The following is an 18,663-nucleotide window of genomic DNA, read 5'->3' on the forward strand; positions in this document are numbered from 1 at the left end:
CAGGGATCATGACATTAATGTCGTATACTAGCTAAAGACGTTTAATTAGTTAAAGAACGATGAGTGCACATATAGGCCCACAACACTTTTAGCAAACCTTCTGGCCAAATCTAGTCTCTTTCTCAATTCTACAATGATGACCTTGTTGGCGGTCTCAACTCACCATTATATGGAGGATGTTCCACTCAGGTCATTAATTATGTGTTTGATGTCGAAGTCAATATAAAATTCGACTAATCATTATTTTTCTATAAACTACCTCTCATTATCCGTGATAATAATATGCAACACCCTAAATCGACAAACTACGTTCTTCCAAACCAAACATTATGTTCGTTGAGCAATGATCCTTGTTAGGGGCTTTGTCTCGATCCACTTGGTGAAATAATTAATGTTGACTAGCAAAAACTTAACTTAACCTATAATTAATTACGACAATTCAAATTAGTAGATGATTGGACTATGTGATTTATACCTGTTAAGACTCATTAATAATAATATAAATACCATATTCTATGAGGTATATTAATTATGTTTATGAATTTATTATTTATTGATGTATTTGTTTGACTTTGGTGTTTTCTATACATAACTTATACTCAACAAATACTGTTTTTGAGAAAAATAAATATTTGTGGAATTGAAAGCTTATAATGTTGAAAAAGTTTCATGAAGGTTTTAGAAAATATATTTAGTCTGTCATAACAAAACTTAAACTGACAAAGTAATGGTTTGTGAACTCACTATTTATATTTTTTAATTTACTGAAAAAATACAAAATAACTCGTGATATGTTGATGATTTATCATTATTAAGGAGATGTTTTGAAGTAAATATTGCAAAAAAATATATAAATTTATCAAAGTATTCGTATGTAAAATAACGAAGATAATTGTATCGATTTTTTTATATACTTTAACACGTGCAATGAACACGATATCTATTTATTCGGTATAACTAAATTTACAATGAATAATACTTTAAGTATGTAAATATATCACAATTAAAATGTATAATAAATAAAATAGTTTGTAGCGGTAACATCCCAAAAATACAGTATAAACCATATACGAGAATAATCACATATTAATAATATGATAAATCAGTCTTACAAAAGATCGGAAGCACAGCTATGGCCGAACGACCTTACAAAATACTACAGAATTTAAAACTGTACAATGGCTATAACTATACCGAATGGTTTACAAAATAAACTTATAACGAACGGTCCTACAAAAGAAGAGGCCAACAACTAATCGAACGTTCCTAAGGTTCGGCCTTCACTTCCACCTCTTCCAGTGTTTCTTCCAACAACTATTTTCCTTTTGCTCACAACACATGGATGATCATTGCAACAGGACAAACAACCGAACGTACAACACATACAAGATAATAAATAGGGTAAGCTTATATAATTTAATTGATTCAATAAAACACATAATGTTCGTGATTAAATCAAATAACAACCAAATCATAATTCATACATCATGGCATGCAAAGACTGACCACTTGACTCTCATTGTCCGGATTGTATGAATCATGTGTAGCTACGACGTTTGTGCACCCGGGTGATGTAGTAACTGGGATACCCTCAACAGCTGCCACCCGAGGTTAGTCCGTTCAGTCCAAGTTAACCTTATGGACCAGGACCTCTTGCCATTCCCACACATGACTTACTCCTCTCTACGTGAGAATGAGTAATCACGGAATATCAGGATACACGCCCGCTAAGCTTTGCCCACATTCATACTTTACCATTCAATAACCACTTTCTGAGATATTCCTCCCTGGAATACTCTTTCATAACCAAACTATTTCATTCGCATCACATTTCAAATTCCCTTATACTTCATCATCAATATATTCAACTGAAATAAGATCACACTTTCTCGTCATAGCACAAGTCCGAATGGAATAACACTTCTTAGAAATTAATCATGATCGAGCGTTATTTACGAATTTATCCGCTTCAATGAACAGACCCTTAAGAGTTCAAACCGGACGCTACGAAGCCTAGGCCGAGTACTAAGACTCTAGGTCGAACACCTTTTAAAGACCAAAACGGTTTGACACCAAATACTAATAACTGATGAGATACTATGAAGAAACGAACGCTATTGAGTTTGGCTAAAGACTCTTATTTTAAAAACGGTAATAATAGATTACGGAAACGAGACCGAGCGCTTGGTTTAAGACCAAGCCTTGTAGAAACCGAACACTATTGAACGAGCACTGGTCCAAGACCAAGCACTTGTCAAGAACGAGCGCTACTTAGACTGAACGCTTGGTCCAAGACCGAGCACTACTAAGATTAAATAAAATGAATGAATATATATATACACAATTGCGCCACCCTTATTTTTAATGAAAAATAACGATATCATCTACGACTTTAAGTAGTATATAATACATTAACTAAATTGTTTAGAAAACCTAAATGAGAACTACACTTAGGTCGAACGCTCATTTACCTATATATAATATTATAAAACGATCTTCATGAACGAAATTCTCTCCAGAAGAAGAATTTAGTTTAGACGGACGTTCAAAAGGAAAACTGAACGGCCAATACTGACTCTCGGTTACAGTTTACATAATTCTGCAGAGTATTACAGAATGACTCTCAGACAATATCCCTAAAGCATGAAAAATCAGTTAAGACCATACACTTCCATGAAGAATCGAACGATCACGAATGACGCTCGACCATACTTATAGCATTTACTCAAAATACTGCAGTTTGAAGATCAAACCCTATTTCCACTCAGTTCACACCATTTATCAATCATCCATCCACACATCCAAACATGCAGTAACACGAATACTTCATATTCATCAAATAATCAAACAAAGTATCATACAAACATACAACCATTCAAAACATAATCTTAATCAAATTATATAAGCTTCCCTTACCTTCAAACGTAATCGAACGCTCACAGATGCAGAATATAGCTCACCACTACCAAAGACCTTAATGTTCGACAGTGAAACTGAACCAAACAGAAAACCAAAAATTCTCAGAATAAGATGATCCGCTCAGGCAACCAAAAATATGGGTTTGCATGCGAAAAGAAACGAACGTGCTAAGGAGAAAGTAACCCACCAACTTAGAACCACAACTCGATCGGTTTAAACGAAAGCCCTTGACGCCGGGAGAGTTCAAACGGTGCCTAAGAGGTGATCGGAAGAAGAAAAGATGAGATTTTCTTAGAGAGAAGGTGGAGATGGTAGAGAGAAGGAGGATATTCAGAAGGTTGAAGATGAATGGTGCATGAAGAGAAGTGACACGAAAATTTGAAAGCTTCAGTTTTACTCCTACCGTCAAAACCGTTCGTCCAATCTGCATCACACACCTGTCTTCCACTTCTGAATTTCAGACACTCTTTTCACTTATACATGTACTCCAATAAGTTGGGATTTTTATAAATCTGACAGTAGCGCATAAAATACATTTCATAATAAAATTCTCTGTATTTAATATAAGACTATTTTAACTATTGACGAAATTGTTTTTAAGAAATAATGTTCAATCTGCAAATGTAAAAAATAATTTAAAGTAAACTTGTGATTCTTATAATTAGATTTATTGAAACATGGCTCTTCAAAAAATTGGTCTTATTTAAAAGAAAAACGAGGTCAATACAGTGTAAATCAATTTTAAAAACATGTGGAAGAGATCAATATTGGCATTTTAAAACAATACTATTATCCAAAATAGATAGTCATAAAAGACAGGGTTGAATGGTGTGTTATGGTTTTTTTTCTTTGCACTTTCTTTTACTTAAAAAATACTCAAAAGTCAACTTTTATATATTTTTAATATTGAATGAATAGTAAAACACACAAAATAAATACAATAAATTTAAAACACGAAAAACAAAATGTAAATAATAAAACTAAACAACAATACAACATGAATCAATTAAAACATTCATACAGGACATCTAAAAATAATAATGATTTCAATTTCAATAATACAATAAAAATATAAAAAACATATTTCAATGTCACATTCAAACTTACAAAAACTCTAATACATGGAAAACATCTAAAACTAAAAACATTAACAACCATTAATTTAAACTACAAAAATGACCGTCAAAATGTTCACAAATATTTACATTAAAGAAAGAAAATAAAAAAAAGAAGAAAAAAACCAAAAGGAAGAAAAAGTTAAAAATCAGAATTTAAATAATTTTATGTTAAACTGTTACGAGTTTCACATAAAACAGAGTATTTATGTTGGATTAACATATATTAGCCTAACATAAATGTCGAATTTTACCTTGATCCCTAACATAAACAAGTTTTAATTATTTTTAAATATATTTCAACTTAATTTTTGTCATCCATATCTTTTGGATCTGAAATAAAACATGTGGCATGAAAACTAATTTCACACTATAAAGTCTCTTTAAACTTTTACACACTTTTGAAAAGATAAAAATATATTATAAAGCAAACAATCACAATAGTTAAGAACCCTTGAATAGAATATATAAAACTTTTTTAAATACACATGCCAATACATTTTAGAACACGTAAAACCTTTTTAGTTCTCTTGTAAGTATTTATTTTGCGAGTAGGGTTAAAACTTCTTAATATACATACATACATATATATATATATATATATATATATATATATTGTAAAGTGTTTTTCTTTTTCATAAACGTAAATACATGTTTACGATGGCAATAAAGTAGACAAATATTCAACAAAAACAAAATGGAAGAACCAAATATACTGAGATCAAATTATTATTAATAAAAAAATTATTGAAAAGACGGTTAGCTGCAAAACCAACGGTAAGTGCACCGGTCGCAACGTAGTAAGTAATAAATATCGTTCTCTTCCAAGGGACTTATGCAACACATTACAACTATTTCTTCCATAACTTAATTAGACGTCAAAGTGTACAAAAAAAACACAAGAAAATCTTTTTAGTATTTTTATCAAACAGTTGGTGTGCAAGGAATTTAACATAGAGTATTTACAATTTGTTAAGACTATGATTCATCCATTTCATTCTCATGCATTCACAAACATCTCAATTCCATCCAATAGGTGTTCAATTTCAGTTCTATGTTCAATTCATATTTATCAATATATCAAGAACCAAAATTCATGCATGGATGATCAATCCAAAGCAATCATTAAGCATGGAAATCAAATACTAACATGAATTGGAAAAACATATAGCATTAACATCACAAAATACATAAGAATTCCATGTTTTACAACTAATCTCAACAAATAAGAAAAGCCCTCCATGGTGGAGAACATAAGTTTTACAAAATTGAAGAGATAGGGAAGAAATTGGAACCAAAGAGAGGATGCACAACCTTTCCCAAGGTTTTTGGCAGCTACTCCATGCTCCATTAGTGCCTCCCCTTGTCCATCTCCAATTTGTGACCCATCTTCTTCCTCAACCCAAAAGGGGCAAAATCACCATTGATGAAGCTTGAAGACCCAAGGAGAAGTGGGAGAGCTTCCCAACACCCGAAACACCCTCCAAGAGCCTCTCCCAATCTCTCTAGGTGAAGAATGAAGTGTAGGAGGAGAAGAATGCTCAAAAAATCGCGAGACCCATGTTTAAATAACTCATTTTGACACATCAACACCGTCTGCGCTCAACCCCCTTCCTGGGGCGCCCGACACGAGAGTTGCGCGAAGACTGGCGCCCAGCCCCCTTCACGGGGTGCCCGGCTCGAGCACACCAGAAATTAGCTTATGTGCAGGTGCGCTCAGCCCCCGTGAACCAGGGGGCATGGCCTGATTTTTCTGCACTGCATCTTTTTCACTTTTTTTGCAGATCTGCTTGCTCCAAAGGCGTCCAACATGGGTATTTGCTTCAAACTGATCTTTTATTGTCCCAAAACATGTTCTCTTGAGTTTTGGTTTGTTTTCCTCCACTAGAATTGCTTCCTATTCATTTATTTCACACACTCAAATAAAGAGATTAGAGGTAAAAACAAAGCTATGAAGGAGTTGATTTATTCACAAAATATATACACAAAAACACGTAAAATCAACTGTTATCAAAGACTATACGAAAAAAATATGTGTTATTTTTGTTAATGTTTAACCATCTCCTTTATTTATATTATAAAAGGAGATATCAATCTATATGAAAAAGATGACAATTGAAATTATAATAATAACATTGATTACTATAATAACCCTTGTTTTATTTAAGGTTATTTTAGTCTTCCCACTATGAAATCTGAAAACGAGCAAACACTATTTTCTTTTGAATATTATGATGTTCACGTCTTTGACAAATATAGCTATAGGAAAACAAAGTGTTTTGAAAGCAAAATTCTTAAGACCGAAATATCATGAAAAAAAATGGAAAGTGATTTGTAAACAAAATACAACCTTAAATAGCAAATTATTGTTTAAAATTAAACCAGGGAATATTTGTTTTTTAGTTTTCAAATTTCATATTAGTAAAATTAAAACAATCTTAAATAAAACATATGTTAATATAATACAAATTTTATCCTCAATAAAATAGATATTCATAAGAAAAATAGAGAAGACAGAAAGAAAGATTTTCATCACCTTTTCTTATACCCATATTATTAAATACATAAATTTCGTAAAAAAGATTTTTTTTTTTTAATTTTACAATAATAGGATTAGGATTAATCAAGGGATTAAAACTGGATCCATTTGATGTGACTTTCTTCTCCAACCACGTACACACAACGCAAAAATGTCAGCCGGTCAAACTTCTGAATTGTAGTTGCAATTCCTACCAACACCACTTTTCATGTTCTAAAGGTGACCATCACCATAAAACCCTCGTGTAGAAACTTTTTATTTTTTCGACTTTTCTACTTATCTTATAATTTCTTACATTAGATAATATGGATAATTTTAATTAAAATTTGATTTGGATAAGTTTTTTTTTTTTCTTTTTAATTTTCTCTCATGGTAGTACACACCTGGAAGCAGGGTGAAAGATAATTTTTTGTCTTGTTTCATATGGAAACTAGCCAGGTGGCATGTATACGGTGCGAGGCATTGGGAGTCACGGTCACCGCGAGGTGATATGGCCGGAAACCCATACCGACAACTTCCCATGCAAGCCACGTGTATAATTAATATATTTTATTCGAATTTAATTTGGTAATTAATTTAATGTTATGGATGCTTTGCTTTCTGCATCGTCTCTGGGCGTTCAATTGCTTGGCCTTTGGTCTTGGACTGTTTGTTTGACCTGCCCCACCTCTGCTATAAGGACAAAAAAACGCAACCGTTTCATCATCATTTCTTCTCTATTTTGTTTGCGCTAGCTGAGTAGTATAGTAGGAATGGTGAAGTAAAGGAGAGGAATCGCGATCTGGGACAGGGTGAAAGAATAAGGATCGAGTTGAGATGGGTTTCTTCAGTGCCATTTTGGGGTTTTTCGGGTTCGGGGTTGGGATTTCGGTTGGCCTTGTGGCTGGCTATTTTCTCTTCATCTATTTTCAACCCACTAATGTTGAGGTATGTATGCTTGTAGCGCCGTACACTGTGAATCTTTGAGCATTGCCCTCGTTTTCGCTTTGATAATTGTTATTGTGGCTTGGACAGGATCCTGAAATCAAACCAATGGTGGAGCAAGAGCAAGAGACTTTGCAGCGGATGTTTCCGGAGATTCCTGTTTGGATAAAAAGTCCGGATTTCGATCGGGTAACTGGCTACTCAATTGCCTCGTTTTGTTTCTTTTTCTTGCTTTAGGATTTGGCCGTTGAACTAACCCGATTCGCCGTTTTTTTCTCAAGCTTGACTGGCTCAACAAGTTTTTAGAGTACATGTGGCCGTATCTTGATAAGGTTTGTAGTTTTTATTTGCTTTACCTGGGCTTTTGGTTCTTCTTGTTTCTTCGCCTGTTTGAATGTAGGGATGTTTTTGATTATTTTTTAGGCAATTTGCAAGACTGCCAGGAACATTGCAAAACCCATAATTGCTGAGCAGATTCCTAAATATAAAATTGATTCTGTTGAGTTTGAAACACTCACGCTGGGTTCGCTGCCGCCAACTTTTCAAGGTTAGTAGATCTGGACATGATGGATTCTTAGGGTTTTGACAATGTTTTGTAAACTGCGTCAGCTAATTCATCGAGTTTTCTTTTTTGGTATCACTAGGAGGTTTACTCCCCCGGGTCGGTCAATTTTTTTGGGGATGAAATGGTACCCAAATCAGACTTTCAGTTGCGACTTTATGCCCGAATCGAGAGTTAAATCCCAGACATTGGTTAAGGAACCCAAATAAATAACCTGTGCTGATAATTTTTGGTTTCGTGGAGTTACTATTCTATTGCTTACAAAGGGATAATATAGGAAGAGGAGTTCCTGCTGTCTGAGAGAGAAGTAGTTTTGAATCTTAACCTTCAATTATATTTTTAACTTTACAAAGTTGATCTGTTGTAAGAGGAAAAAATAGCCGTTAGTATGACGAGTGAGCCCTTGACTGTGTGAAACGTGACTGCAGCTTGTCTAGGTCCATAAATATGGCTACTTTTAGACATTGGCAGTTTAGCAAAGATAATGTTTTTTTGGGATAGGAAAGCCATTATCAGAAAGAGTCATTGATAGAGACAGAGTAACCGGCATTTACACACCAAATTTTCTCGTTTGCCACTGTATACACAACTCCAACGTCATGTGTTTTGTCGGTCTAAAATAAAATTTTCTCGATTAAATTTAAGGTTTGAAATTGAGATTGTGCTTTCCTTGAACTGGAACCAACAAGTTAGAGGACATTTTCTGGTTTGTAATTGAAGAAAACTTGATGTTATATACGATGCATTTCCCTGGAAGACCCTCTGGTGGGTTTTACTTATGTGTGAGTCGGTTGTTAAAGTCTTAAAGATGACTCTTTTGTGTCTTCATCTTTGCATTAAAGGGTTGTTTGACTTGTTTCTCTACTATTCTATGCTATAACTGATTGTGTCTTGATAGTTTTTTTTATGTCGTATTTATATTCCAAATACTTTTGTTGAATGCACATTGATAGGAATGAAAGTTTATGTGACTGATGAGAAGGAGTTAATTATGGAGCCTTCTGTAAAATGGGCTGGAAATCCTAATGTTACTGTCTCTGTTAAGGCATTTGGGTTGAAAGCAACTGTGCAGGTAATTTGTTGCGTTTGAGTGAGTTAGTAGAAAAGGGGTAGATGCTTTTTTCCCCTTCTTACTAAGATCTCTTATTTTTATCAGGTTGTAGATTTGCAAGCTTTCCTATTGCCTCGCATTACTTTGAAGCCTTTGGTTCCTAGTTTTCCTTGCTTTGCCAACATATATGTCTCCCTCATGGAAAAGGTTGGTGATTGTTGTATTACTACCCCCCACGTACTTTGCAAATATTTGACAGTGTTTCGCAGTTTTAGTCAACTGTAGTACCTATATTTGGGAACAAATTCTGTCAATGGAGGAGTGATTATAGGTCTTTCATTCTGATCTACTTGTGCACAAATATAATTCATGGTCATTCTATTGAAAATGCTTAAATTCAGGATATATTTATGTCTTATTTTATTGCTTGTATATTTGAATTGCTTTTTTGAACCTGTAATGTCTTTGAAAGTTTTTAAACAATGTTATTTACAAGAGCTATAATTGTTTTTACTTCTAGAATACACATGTATTAAGGATCATTATCTTCTAGAAATCACAATCACAACTACCTTATAAGGTAAACCTAAATGAGGTAACCTTTACATTTGTGATGTTTAGAATAAAAAGCTAATCACAGTCATTGATATTTATGCATCTTACTACCGAAAGGTGACTTTCAACATATTTTTAAATTCTAGGACAATCAGGGCTTGTTCCGTGAACATGATATGATAGGATAAGGGAATATGATATATAATAGGATAAGAGAATATGATGTTATAACAAGAAGATAAAGAATAATTATATTTAGTGCTCAGTGCACACAAGACAATAAGCTAAAACAACGATTGGATATAATATACATTATCTTGAAATGACACTTTTTCATTAAAATTATATATAATTTTGTAAAAGTCGATTTTCAATTTAAATTTCTTAAACATTATGAAAATTACAATTTTTTTTAACTAAATTATTTTTTATTTATAGAACTATATTTATAAAATAAATAAATATAAGATTTTAAAATTATTATTAGCATCTTTAAAAATATTTAAATAGGTATTATTTAATTTTAATATTATGATAAATAATAAAATTTAAATTTATGTGTCACAATAATGACTCATAAATATGTGACATCCCAAATAAATAATAACCACAATCATATAACATAAGCGTCAACATTCAAATAAAGAGAACAGTTAGAGCATGACTTGCAGTTGAGTATGGAACTACAGTCATCCAAATTTGAAGACAGAAATTAAACCTAAACAGAAATCTTAAGTAGACTGCACTGTAGCATCAACATCCTCCAGTAGTTGCTCCAAAGGTATCTCCTCAACAACATCTGTTCCCATCCAAGTGGATGATCATCGCAAAGGAAAAACATACACAAGCAGCACACAACAAAGAAGCAAGGGTGAGCTAGATAAACAAGCATTATTCATATAACACAATCAATGAATATCATCAAGTTTAGTTATATATATATCAAACAATCCAAAGCATACCCTTCAAACCATGCAACATGTACTCAACACGACTCATCCGGATTTGTATAATTGTCGAACTATTGGTCATCTTTGCACTTGCATAGTTCAGCTGGCCTTTCCCAACACTACGCAAGGTGAATCCTCTTACCAGTCTATGTCTAAATTCTAAGACTATAGACGAAGACCTCCCTCTACTCTCACCACTCACACCATCCTTCTCTATTTGAGCATGAACAGTGCTGAGTGTAGGGATAGACGTACCATTTCAAAGCTCCATACAATTATACGATACAACAAACCCCTATAATCACTTCTAATCATCTCACCCTGAGATGTCCAATCCATACTCAATTACATCATTATAGTTCACATTCAAATGCTTTCCAACCACCCAAGCCTCATACATAAACGTACACAACAATCTGTTAAGCAAACAACATCAATCAATCCAAACCAGAGAAGAAAAGGGTGAAACCTACTTGGTCTGGTCGCATAGCGCACACAGACTATTCGCCTTGCGAATTACTTCTGGCAGAGGCTCCAGGCCACCACCAGTCGCACAGCGCACCTGATTCGCCTTGCGAATTATCTAACAGGGAGCACCACTGTTTGACCATTCGCACAACGCACTTCTTTTGCATAGCGAACGGTTCAAACAGAGAGCACCCCCAGGGAGGACTCTCTATGCGCCTATCTCGCTCTTCGAATTAAAAAGGCAGTAGTTCCAGACCACCACCAGTCGCATAGCGACAGGATTCGCCAGGCGAATCCACAAACAAAGAGCAACACCATCTGGTCACTCGCACAGCGCACCAACTCGCATAGCGAGTGACTCAAACAGTGAGCACTCTCTACAGGGTCTCGCTATGTGAGACAACTCGCATAGCGTGTCTGCATAATTTGCGTAACGCAAATTCTGCAGAATTATGCAACTCACACACCCTTTACCATTTCTAGTTATTTTCCCCAACTTCTAACACTCCTAATTCCTGTATTACACCTAGTTAAACTCGTCTAGGTGATTATAAATGTTATTAACATGATTCTAAAGTGATCAATACCCAATTTTTAACTTAAAATTCCAATTTCATTAACCCAAGAACCAAATTTCGATTCTACCATTGTGAACATGACTTTACTCAGTTTTATGACCCTAACCTGTTCTAATTGACTCATCCAAGCTAGCCAAACTGCCCAATTGCACTCAAGACCACCTATGCTCAATTTCTCTACCTCAGTTCCTCTCAAAAGACCTAAAACAGTACTCCAGTAACTATTTACTCATCTAACAAGGCTAACACATGTTTTCCACCTCAAACACTCCTTACTAACCCAATTGGTCATTGGAGAAGAGTCCAATGTCTGAACGCATCAGACTCACCGTCGGCGCTAGCACATATGACTAGTCACAACTGACTGGATCAGACCAGGGCTGCTCTATGATCAGGGATGTGCCAACTCAGGTTTTTAAGATTCTTCTATCCTACCAACAAAGTACTCTCAACAAGTCACAAATGATCCCTCTAAATTGTTTCGACACTGTAAACACATCCTAGACCTCGTTACTCAGAATCACTATGTCACTTCCCTTAATTTAACCTCAGAGGCTACCTAATTGTTGAACTAATTATCTGACTAATACTACAATAGAATCTCACCCCAACCACTTCCCATACGTTAAATTTACAACAGGTAATTCCACACCAGTCACATTCATAAATTCCACATTTCAATTTCACCAATTGCACATTTCAGTTCATGCCATCCAATGAACATAAAATCCAAAATACAGACCACTGCAGTACAGCAGTTCAGAGTACGACATACCTACATTTATCAAACAAATTTAAGCATTTCATTCAAAGAGAAATAACTAGCTCCCCTTACCTCAGAGTTGAACTACCAAGCTCACAAGCACGTCCCTTAACGGTATCTCATACAACGAGAACTCAACCAAACCCTACAAACCACCAAAGGGGTGACAGCAACCGCTCTTAGGGCTTGATTTGGCAGAAAGTATGAAAACGAAACCCCACTAGTAACGTGCAACCAGTAACGTTGCATGCCCTAAGTGCAAAGACAGTGAAAGGGAAGGGAAAAACGACTTACCAGTCCAATCGAAAATACGATCGGTTCAAAAGGAAGCCTTCGGTGTGGTGAACGCCTGAGCACCTTCCAACCCAAGATTGAATGGTTTAGTGAGCTGGAGAGAAGGCAAAGAAGGTTTTAGGGCAAAGAGTCTTAAAGAGAGAGAGAAAAAGAGCTCAGGAAAAGAATAATATTCTGAGGAGCCCTTCCTAAGGTTAGGTTGGCCTTAGTCTGATGGGTCTGGCTGTCTCACATAAGGCCCAATGACCTTATATTTTTCAGGCCATTACAAAATACATATAAGATAATGTGTTAAATAAAAAATTATGATATATATATATATATACATATATATATATACATATATATATATATATATATATATGTATGTATTAATATATACATATATTTATTATCATATAAATTAATATTAATAAAATTATACAGAGTTTTATTTTATTTATATAGTTACTTTTTCTTAAAATTATATAGATAAATAGATAGATGGATAGATGGATATAGTTTAGCAACTTTTTACATATAATTGTGACAGTGTTCTTTTTCTTTTAGGGTGGGCTTCCTCCATATGTAAATGATCTGTGGTTGTATGTCTGGAGTTGTTATTGCCATCTTATGATAACCTAGATGATGTTGAAATTCCAACAGTTTATAGATAATTGATTGTTAATTGGTTTTGTTTTCTTCTTCCCAAGATTGATATATCAACTGGTGATTATTTTATATATGGTACGTACTTATCTTCTCTTTGTTTCTGGTGTACATTTTCTTGTAGCCGCATGTTGACTTTGGGCTAAAGCTCATAGGGGCTGATCTTATGTCTATTCCAGGTGTCTATAGGATCGTTCAGGTATAAGATGCCACTGTTTTTATTTGTTTGTTTGCATGGTAGACTTGCTTAATTTGTTTTCCACCCTTTAAGCCAGAGTGGCCGCTGCCTACATAGTAGACTATGTCACCTGTGGTAGATTTTATTCCAGAAGAGTGATAATATCAACCTAGACCATTGATTTGTGTTTGCACAAAGCATCTTGCTTGCTGAATGAAGGGAGAATTATCACGGATTGCATCAAGCTGGTTTGGTGTGCTTATGATAGATAGAAATTTGATTGCCTTAGGAAATTATAACTTGTGCGTTAGTAATTGAACTGACTTGTATATGTGGATGTAACATGAAGAAATACAATAAGTAGTATCGAGGTCTTAAATTGAGTGGTTTGTGGACATGTTAGGTGTTATCTTACAGTTCATAGAGGGTATAATTAAGTCTTATTGGTTAAAGTGGTTCAATGGTGTGTTGTTATAATTTTTTATTGAAGCCAGTTTCTAGTTTGGCTATTTGTGATTTATTCTTTAGTAGCATCCTATTTTTGTTATCTTACTAAGCTTGTTTTGGTTTATTGAGGTTTCAGTGCTTTAAACTAATTTAGAGAGTTTTCCTTTCAGGATATTATCAAAGATCAGGTTGCAAACATGTATTTATGGCCCAAAACCTTGGAAGTTCCAGTTTTAGATATGTCAAAGTATGCTTCTTCATTTCTATAAATATTTGTCGAAAATATATATTTATATTGCCTTAACCCTTTTCTGTTTTTTCTTGTGAATGTTATTGGGAAATCATAGAGCCTTGAAGAGGCCTGTTGGAATTTTACATGTGAAGGTTCTTCAGGCAATGAAGCTAAAGAAAAAAGATCTTCTTGGTGCATCTGACCCCTATGTAAAGCTAAAGCTTACTGATGATAAATTGCCATCGAAAAAGACTACTGTGAAGCACAAGAACTTAAATCCTGAATGGAATGAAGAATTCAATATGATAGTTAAAGATCCTGACTCCCAGGTTTTAGAGATTAATGTTTATGACTGGGAGCAGGTAAAACCTCTTGAACTCTGAGTGTTTTTCTAGTTTCTTATGATATCTCAACTGAATTTTAGTTTCGTATCTTGTTTAGGTTGGGAAACATGATAAGATGGGTATGAATGTGATATCTTTAAAAGAAGTTTCCCCTGAAGAGCCTAAACGTTTTACTCTTGACCTCCTAAAAAACATGGATCCCAATGATGTCCAAAATGAGAAGTCACGTGGACAGATTGTTTTAGAACTGACGTATAAACCCTTCAAGGAGGAGGATTTGGCCAAGGGGTTTGACGAGACGCAGACAGTGCCGAAAGCTCCTGAAGGTACTCCAGAAGGTGGAGGTTTGCTTGTAGTTATAGTCCATGAAGCTCAAGATGTCGAAGGGAAGTATCACACCAATCCACATGTACGACTTATATTCAGAGGGGAAGAGAAAAAAACAAAGGTAGAGAATTCTGAAAAGTGCTTGCATTTTAGTTATTCATTATCTGTAATAGATTAAATAGGTGGGTTTCCTAAATTTTGCCGTGGAAGATAGGGAAAACATCTTTACAAGCTTAGGTTTTAATATGCCTTAATGGGCATTTTGACTTCTTTACATCCAACTAATCCCTGTAGGCAGTTGCTAATAGACCCTACTTGGGAGGGGTGGGGTACACAGTCCAATTTGGCATATTTCTTATGGAATGTAATAGAGTGTTAGAGATTTTAATCAGCGTATTGTAATTTAATCATTCTACTCACCATATGGTATTGGCTTTTTAGTTTAATATACTGCTAAAACAATTGTGTATTACTATACCAAAAGTAGAGTAGACCAAGAAGATGGTAGCATGAACATTAATTTGGATTGATATTGTTTTTTTTTTTTTTTTTTATGAAATGCTAATGATACTGTGGTTACAATCACAGCGCGTTAAAAAGAATAGGGATCCAAGATGGGAAGATGAGTTCCGTTTTATGGTAGATGAGCCTCCCACCAATGATAGATTACACGTGGAGGTTCTCAGCACTTCATCACGAAACCTGCTCCACCAAAAGGTACATATTCATAGCAAGTCTTATGTTTCAAATATGTAATGCATTATTCTTAATATGATGGTATGCCGTGGAAAAGGTACATGATCGTAGCAAGTAGAAACTAAACCGGCTAGACTAGGAAGCTTCAAATTGTTGAAAGAATTTGAAGTACTCGGGAAATCTACACACGTTTAATGATTTCAAATCCAAATATAAAAAAGTGTAGGATACACAAGTGCCTTTAGCTTTGGGTGATGTCATGTTTAATCTACCTGCATCTGCTTCCTTCCAATGAAATCATTTTACCGTGACATGCTCACAGTTATCTATTCTAATGGAAGCTTTATGAGTTTACATATTTATGATGTTGCTTGGTTTAATTGGAAGAAAAGAAAGTAAATCACATGTCTCTGAAGTTCGAGGGAGGTTTATATAACTTAGTCAAAATGTACGTTGGGGGAATGACCGTATTCATGTCTGTAGAATTGAATGCGTGCGAAATTGTCTTCAGTAGTTCATAGTTTTTAATTTTTGGGAGATAGGAAGGTAGAGAGGATCTTTTCTATGTTCTGCGGTAAACTATATGCGCATGAATTAGGTTTTTGTCATGACCATTTTTGCTATGACTTCATTAGTTTTTGGCCTTCATAGCTAAAATGCATATTTAGATGCTCACCAACTCTTCAACTTGATTTTTTTTCCAATCACCAGTGATGGATTGCATAAATATGTTCTTAAAACAACACTACTTTGCGCTGAAATTAAGCCCAATGATTTGTTTTTACCACTCATGTTCTTGACATGGCCGAGTTTTATTATCCGCTGCTTCTTTTGGCATCAGGAATCACTGGGTTATATCGACATCAATCTTGGGGATGTTGTTGCCAACAAAAGAATTAATGAGAGGTACCATCTCATAGACTCCAAGAATGGTCGCCTCCAGGTAGAGTTGCAGTGGAGAACCTCACAAGCAGGATGACTAAATTCTCCATCAAATTTGTATTTCTGATTCCTTATCCCACCATCCTTTCCTTCTTTTAAATTTGTCTTGCGAGATATATTGGTTTTATTTGTCAATCATGTACATGTTTGTGAAAAAGGTTTGAAATAGCAAAAGCATAAATATGATTTGGTTTGGAGTATAATATACGTTTACATTATTTGATCGGAGTACCTATATGATGCTTATCCCATTTTCAGCTTGAACAATAATGTCGGCTAGCCCCTGCTTTTTTTTTTTCTCGTTTTCTCCATATTAATCGACTAGCCCAGATCCAATATTGATGATATCCGGTACTTTTGACTCACGAAATTTGCGTAGTCGTAAACGGCCATTCATCAAAGTTTTTTTTTTAAAAAAAAAGTAATTTTAACATACAAAAGTTATTTTACTTTTTTTTAAAGTGTTTATAAAAAAGTTTGTTTAAAATTCCTTTACCAAATCGATGAAACAACTTAACTTTAATAGTCAAAATTTTAGATCAGATTCATTCAAAAAGTTATTCAAAATTGAAATACAATGGTTATAACAAAAGAAAAAAAAAATATAATTAATTCTCAATTCTTTTGGATGTCATTATGCTTGTGAAAATTAGATAAAATTATATACGACAAAAATTATAAAATGAAAACTCATTATAAAGTCATTTTTTGTAAGAAATTGTTTAAGAACGAGTGTTTCTAATTTTTTCCAGACCAATTACCAATTCCTTTGATGTCTGCTTGTGAAAATTAGATAAAATTAGATAAAGACAAAAATTATAAAATAAAAACTCAATATAAAATCATTTTTTGTAAGAAATTGTTTAACCGCGAGTATTTCTGATTTTTTCCAGGTCAATTACCAATTCCTTTATGGTTGTGAAAATGGGATAAAATTAGATAAGACAAAAATTATAAGATGAAAACTCATTATAAAATCATTTTTCTGTAAGATTGTTTAACGACAAGTGTTTTTTATTTTTTCAATTGGGGCTACAGTAAGGATGATAGAGAAAAGATTGGAGTGAGAAAGATGAAAGAGAAAGGGTTGAGAGGAATGAGAGAGGTGAGTAAGGATTTTTTATATAAATATTGGTCTAAAAGCAAATTGCATGGGAATTATATATCCATAGCATTAAACTCTAAGCTTTAGTTTTGCAAATTACATGGGGATTACATGGATTATGTAAAATTATCAAAATTTTGATCTTTTATGAGAACAAACTCTTCTTATTTTTCTCTAAAATACAAAAATGAATATTTTGTATCGTAATAATACTCGTATATATATGATGAATGAAATATCACGTGACAATTTAGATTTTTTAATACAATATCAATATTTAACTTATTTTAAAAAATATAATCTTCCAAAGAAATTTCATTTATTTATTTCAAAATAAATAAAATGGGCTCAAATTAGTAATTTTGGTGAGATGAAAATAAAAAAAATGCATAACTTAAATTTAATATTCATTCATTTTATAAGAACTGTAAACAATTATTATAGTTCTTAAAAAATAATGGTTTGTTCACAAAAATAAAAATTTTATCTTACAAAGGTTAAAATATATTTAAACATTTTAAAATTAGAAAACTGTAAGAGAAACTGTCATCAAAACAACGTTTTTTATTACGTTTTATTGTTTTATTGATGTAAAGTTTTAAACGAAAATCACAAACAAATGTAATTTTTTTTCCAAGATTGTTTGTTTGAATACGTAAAATATTGACATGGTAATAAGATCGTGCACTATCTCTCTTGTCCGAAACAATTTGGAAATTAATGGCCTTGCATAAGAAACACGGCCATATATTTACAGTACCTTTTTACTAATGCATGAAAAAATTGTTAAAAAATTAAAAAAAATCAAATTATTTAATAAAAATAATATATAGTTTGTTTAGAAATAAAACAAAATGTGAATGGGTTTTTATTCCTTCCTAATTTTGATTTGTTTTTAGCTGATTGATTATGAATTGTGGTGAAGCTAAGTGAGCCAATTAAAAAACGTGACGTGGCAATAGCGAAGTGGGAAGGCATGGGAATATGCCATGGTAATGGGAGCACCACCCATACATACAACACAAT

General features: G+C 33.7%; 1 protein-coding gene across 1 annotated transcript; it reads left to right on the forward strand.

Moving 5' to 3' along the window:
- Positions 1–7,170: 7,170 nt before the first annotated feature.
- Positions 7,171–16,750, forward strand: LOC124840943 (synaptotagmin-2-like). The gene is made up of 12 exons (XM_047317084.2): positions 7,171–7,500; positions 7,588–7,686; positions 7,779–7,829; positions 7,921–8,044; positions 9,013–9,131; positions 9,216–9,317; positions 13,491–13,565; positions 14,162–14,238; positions 14,339–14,585; positions 14,665–15,015; positions 15,483–15,611; positions 16,432–16,750. The coding sequence occupies exons 1-12, from the start codon at positions 7,390–7,392 to the stop codon at positions 16,567–16,569; spliced, it is 1,623 nt and encodes a 540-aa protein (XP_047173040.2). The 5' UTR covers positions 7,171–7,389; the 3' UTR covers positions 16,570–16,750.
- The last annotated feature ends 1,913 nt before the right edge of the window (positions 16,751–18,663 follow it).

This window comes from Vigna umbellata, chromosome 3 (genome assembly GCF_029865625.1).
Source record: "Vigna umbellata cultivar VRB3 chromosome 3, Vumbellata_1.0, whole genome shotgun sequence".
In the NCBI taxonomy this organism is placed as follows: Eukaryota; Viridiplantae; Streptophyta; class Magnoliopsida; order Fabales; family Fabaceae; genus Vigna; species Vigna umbellata.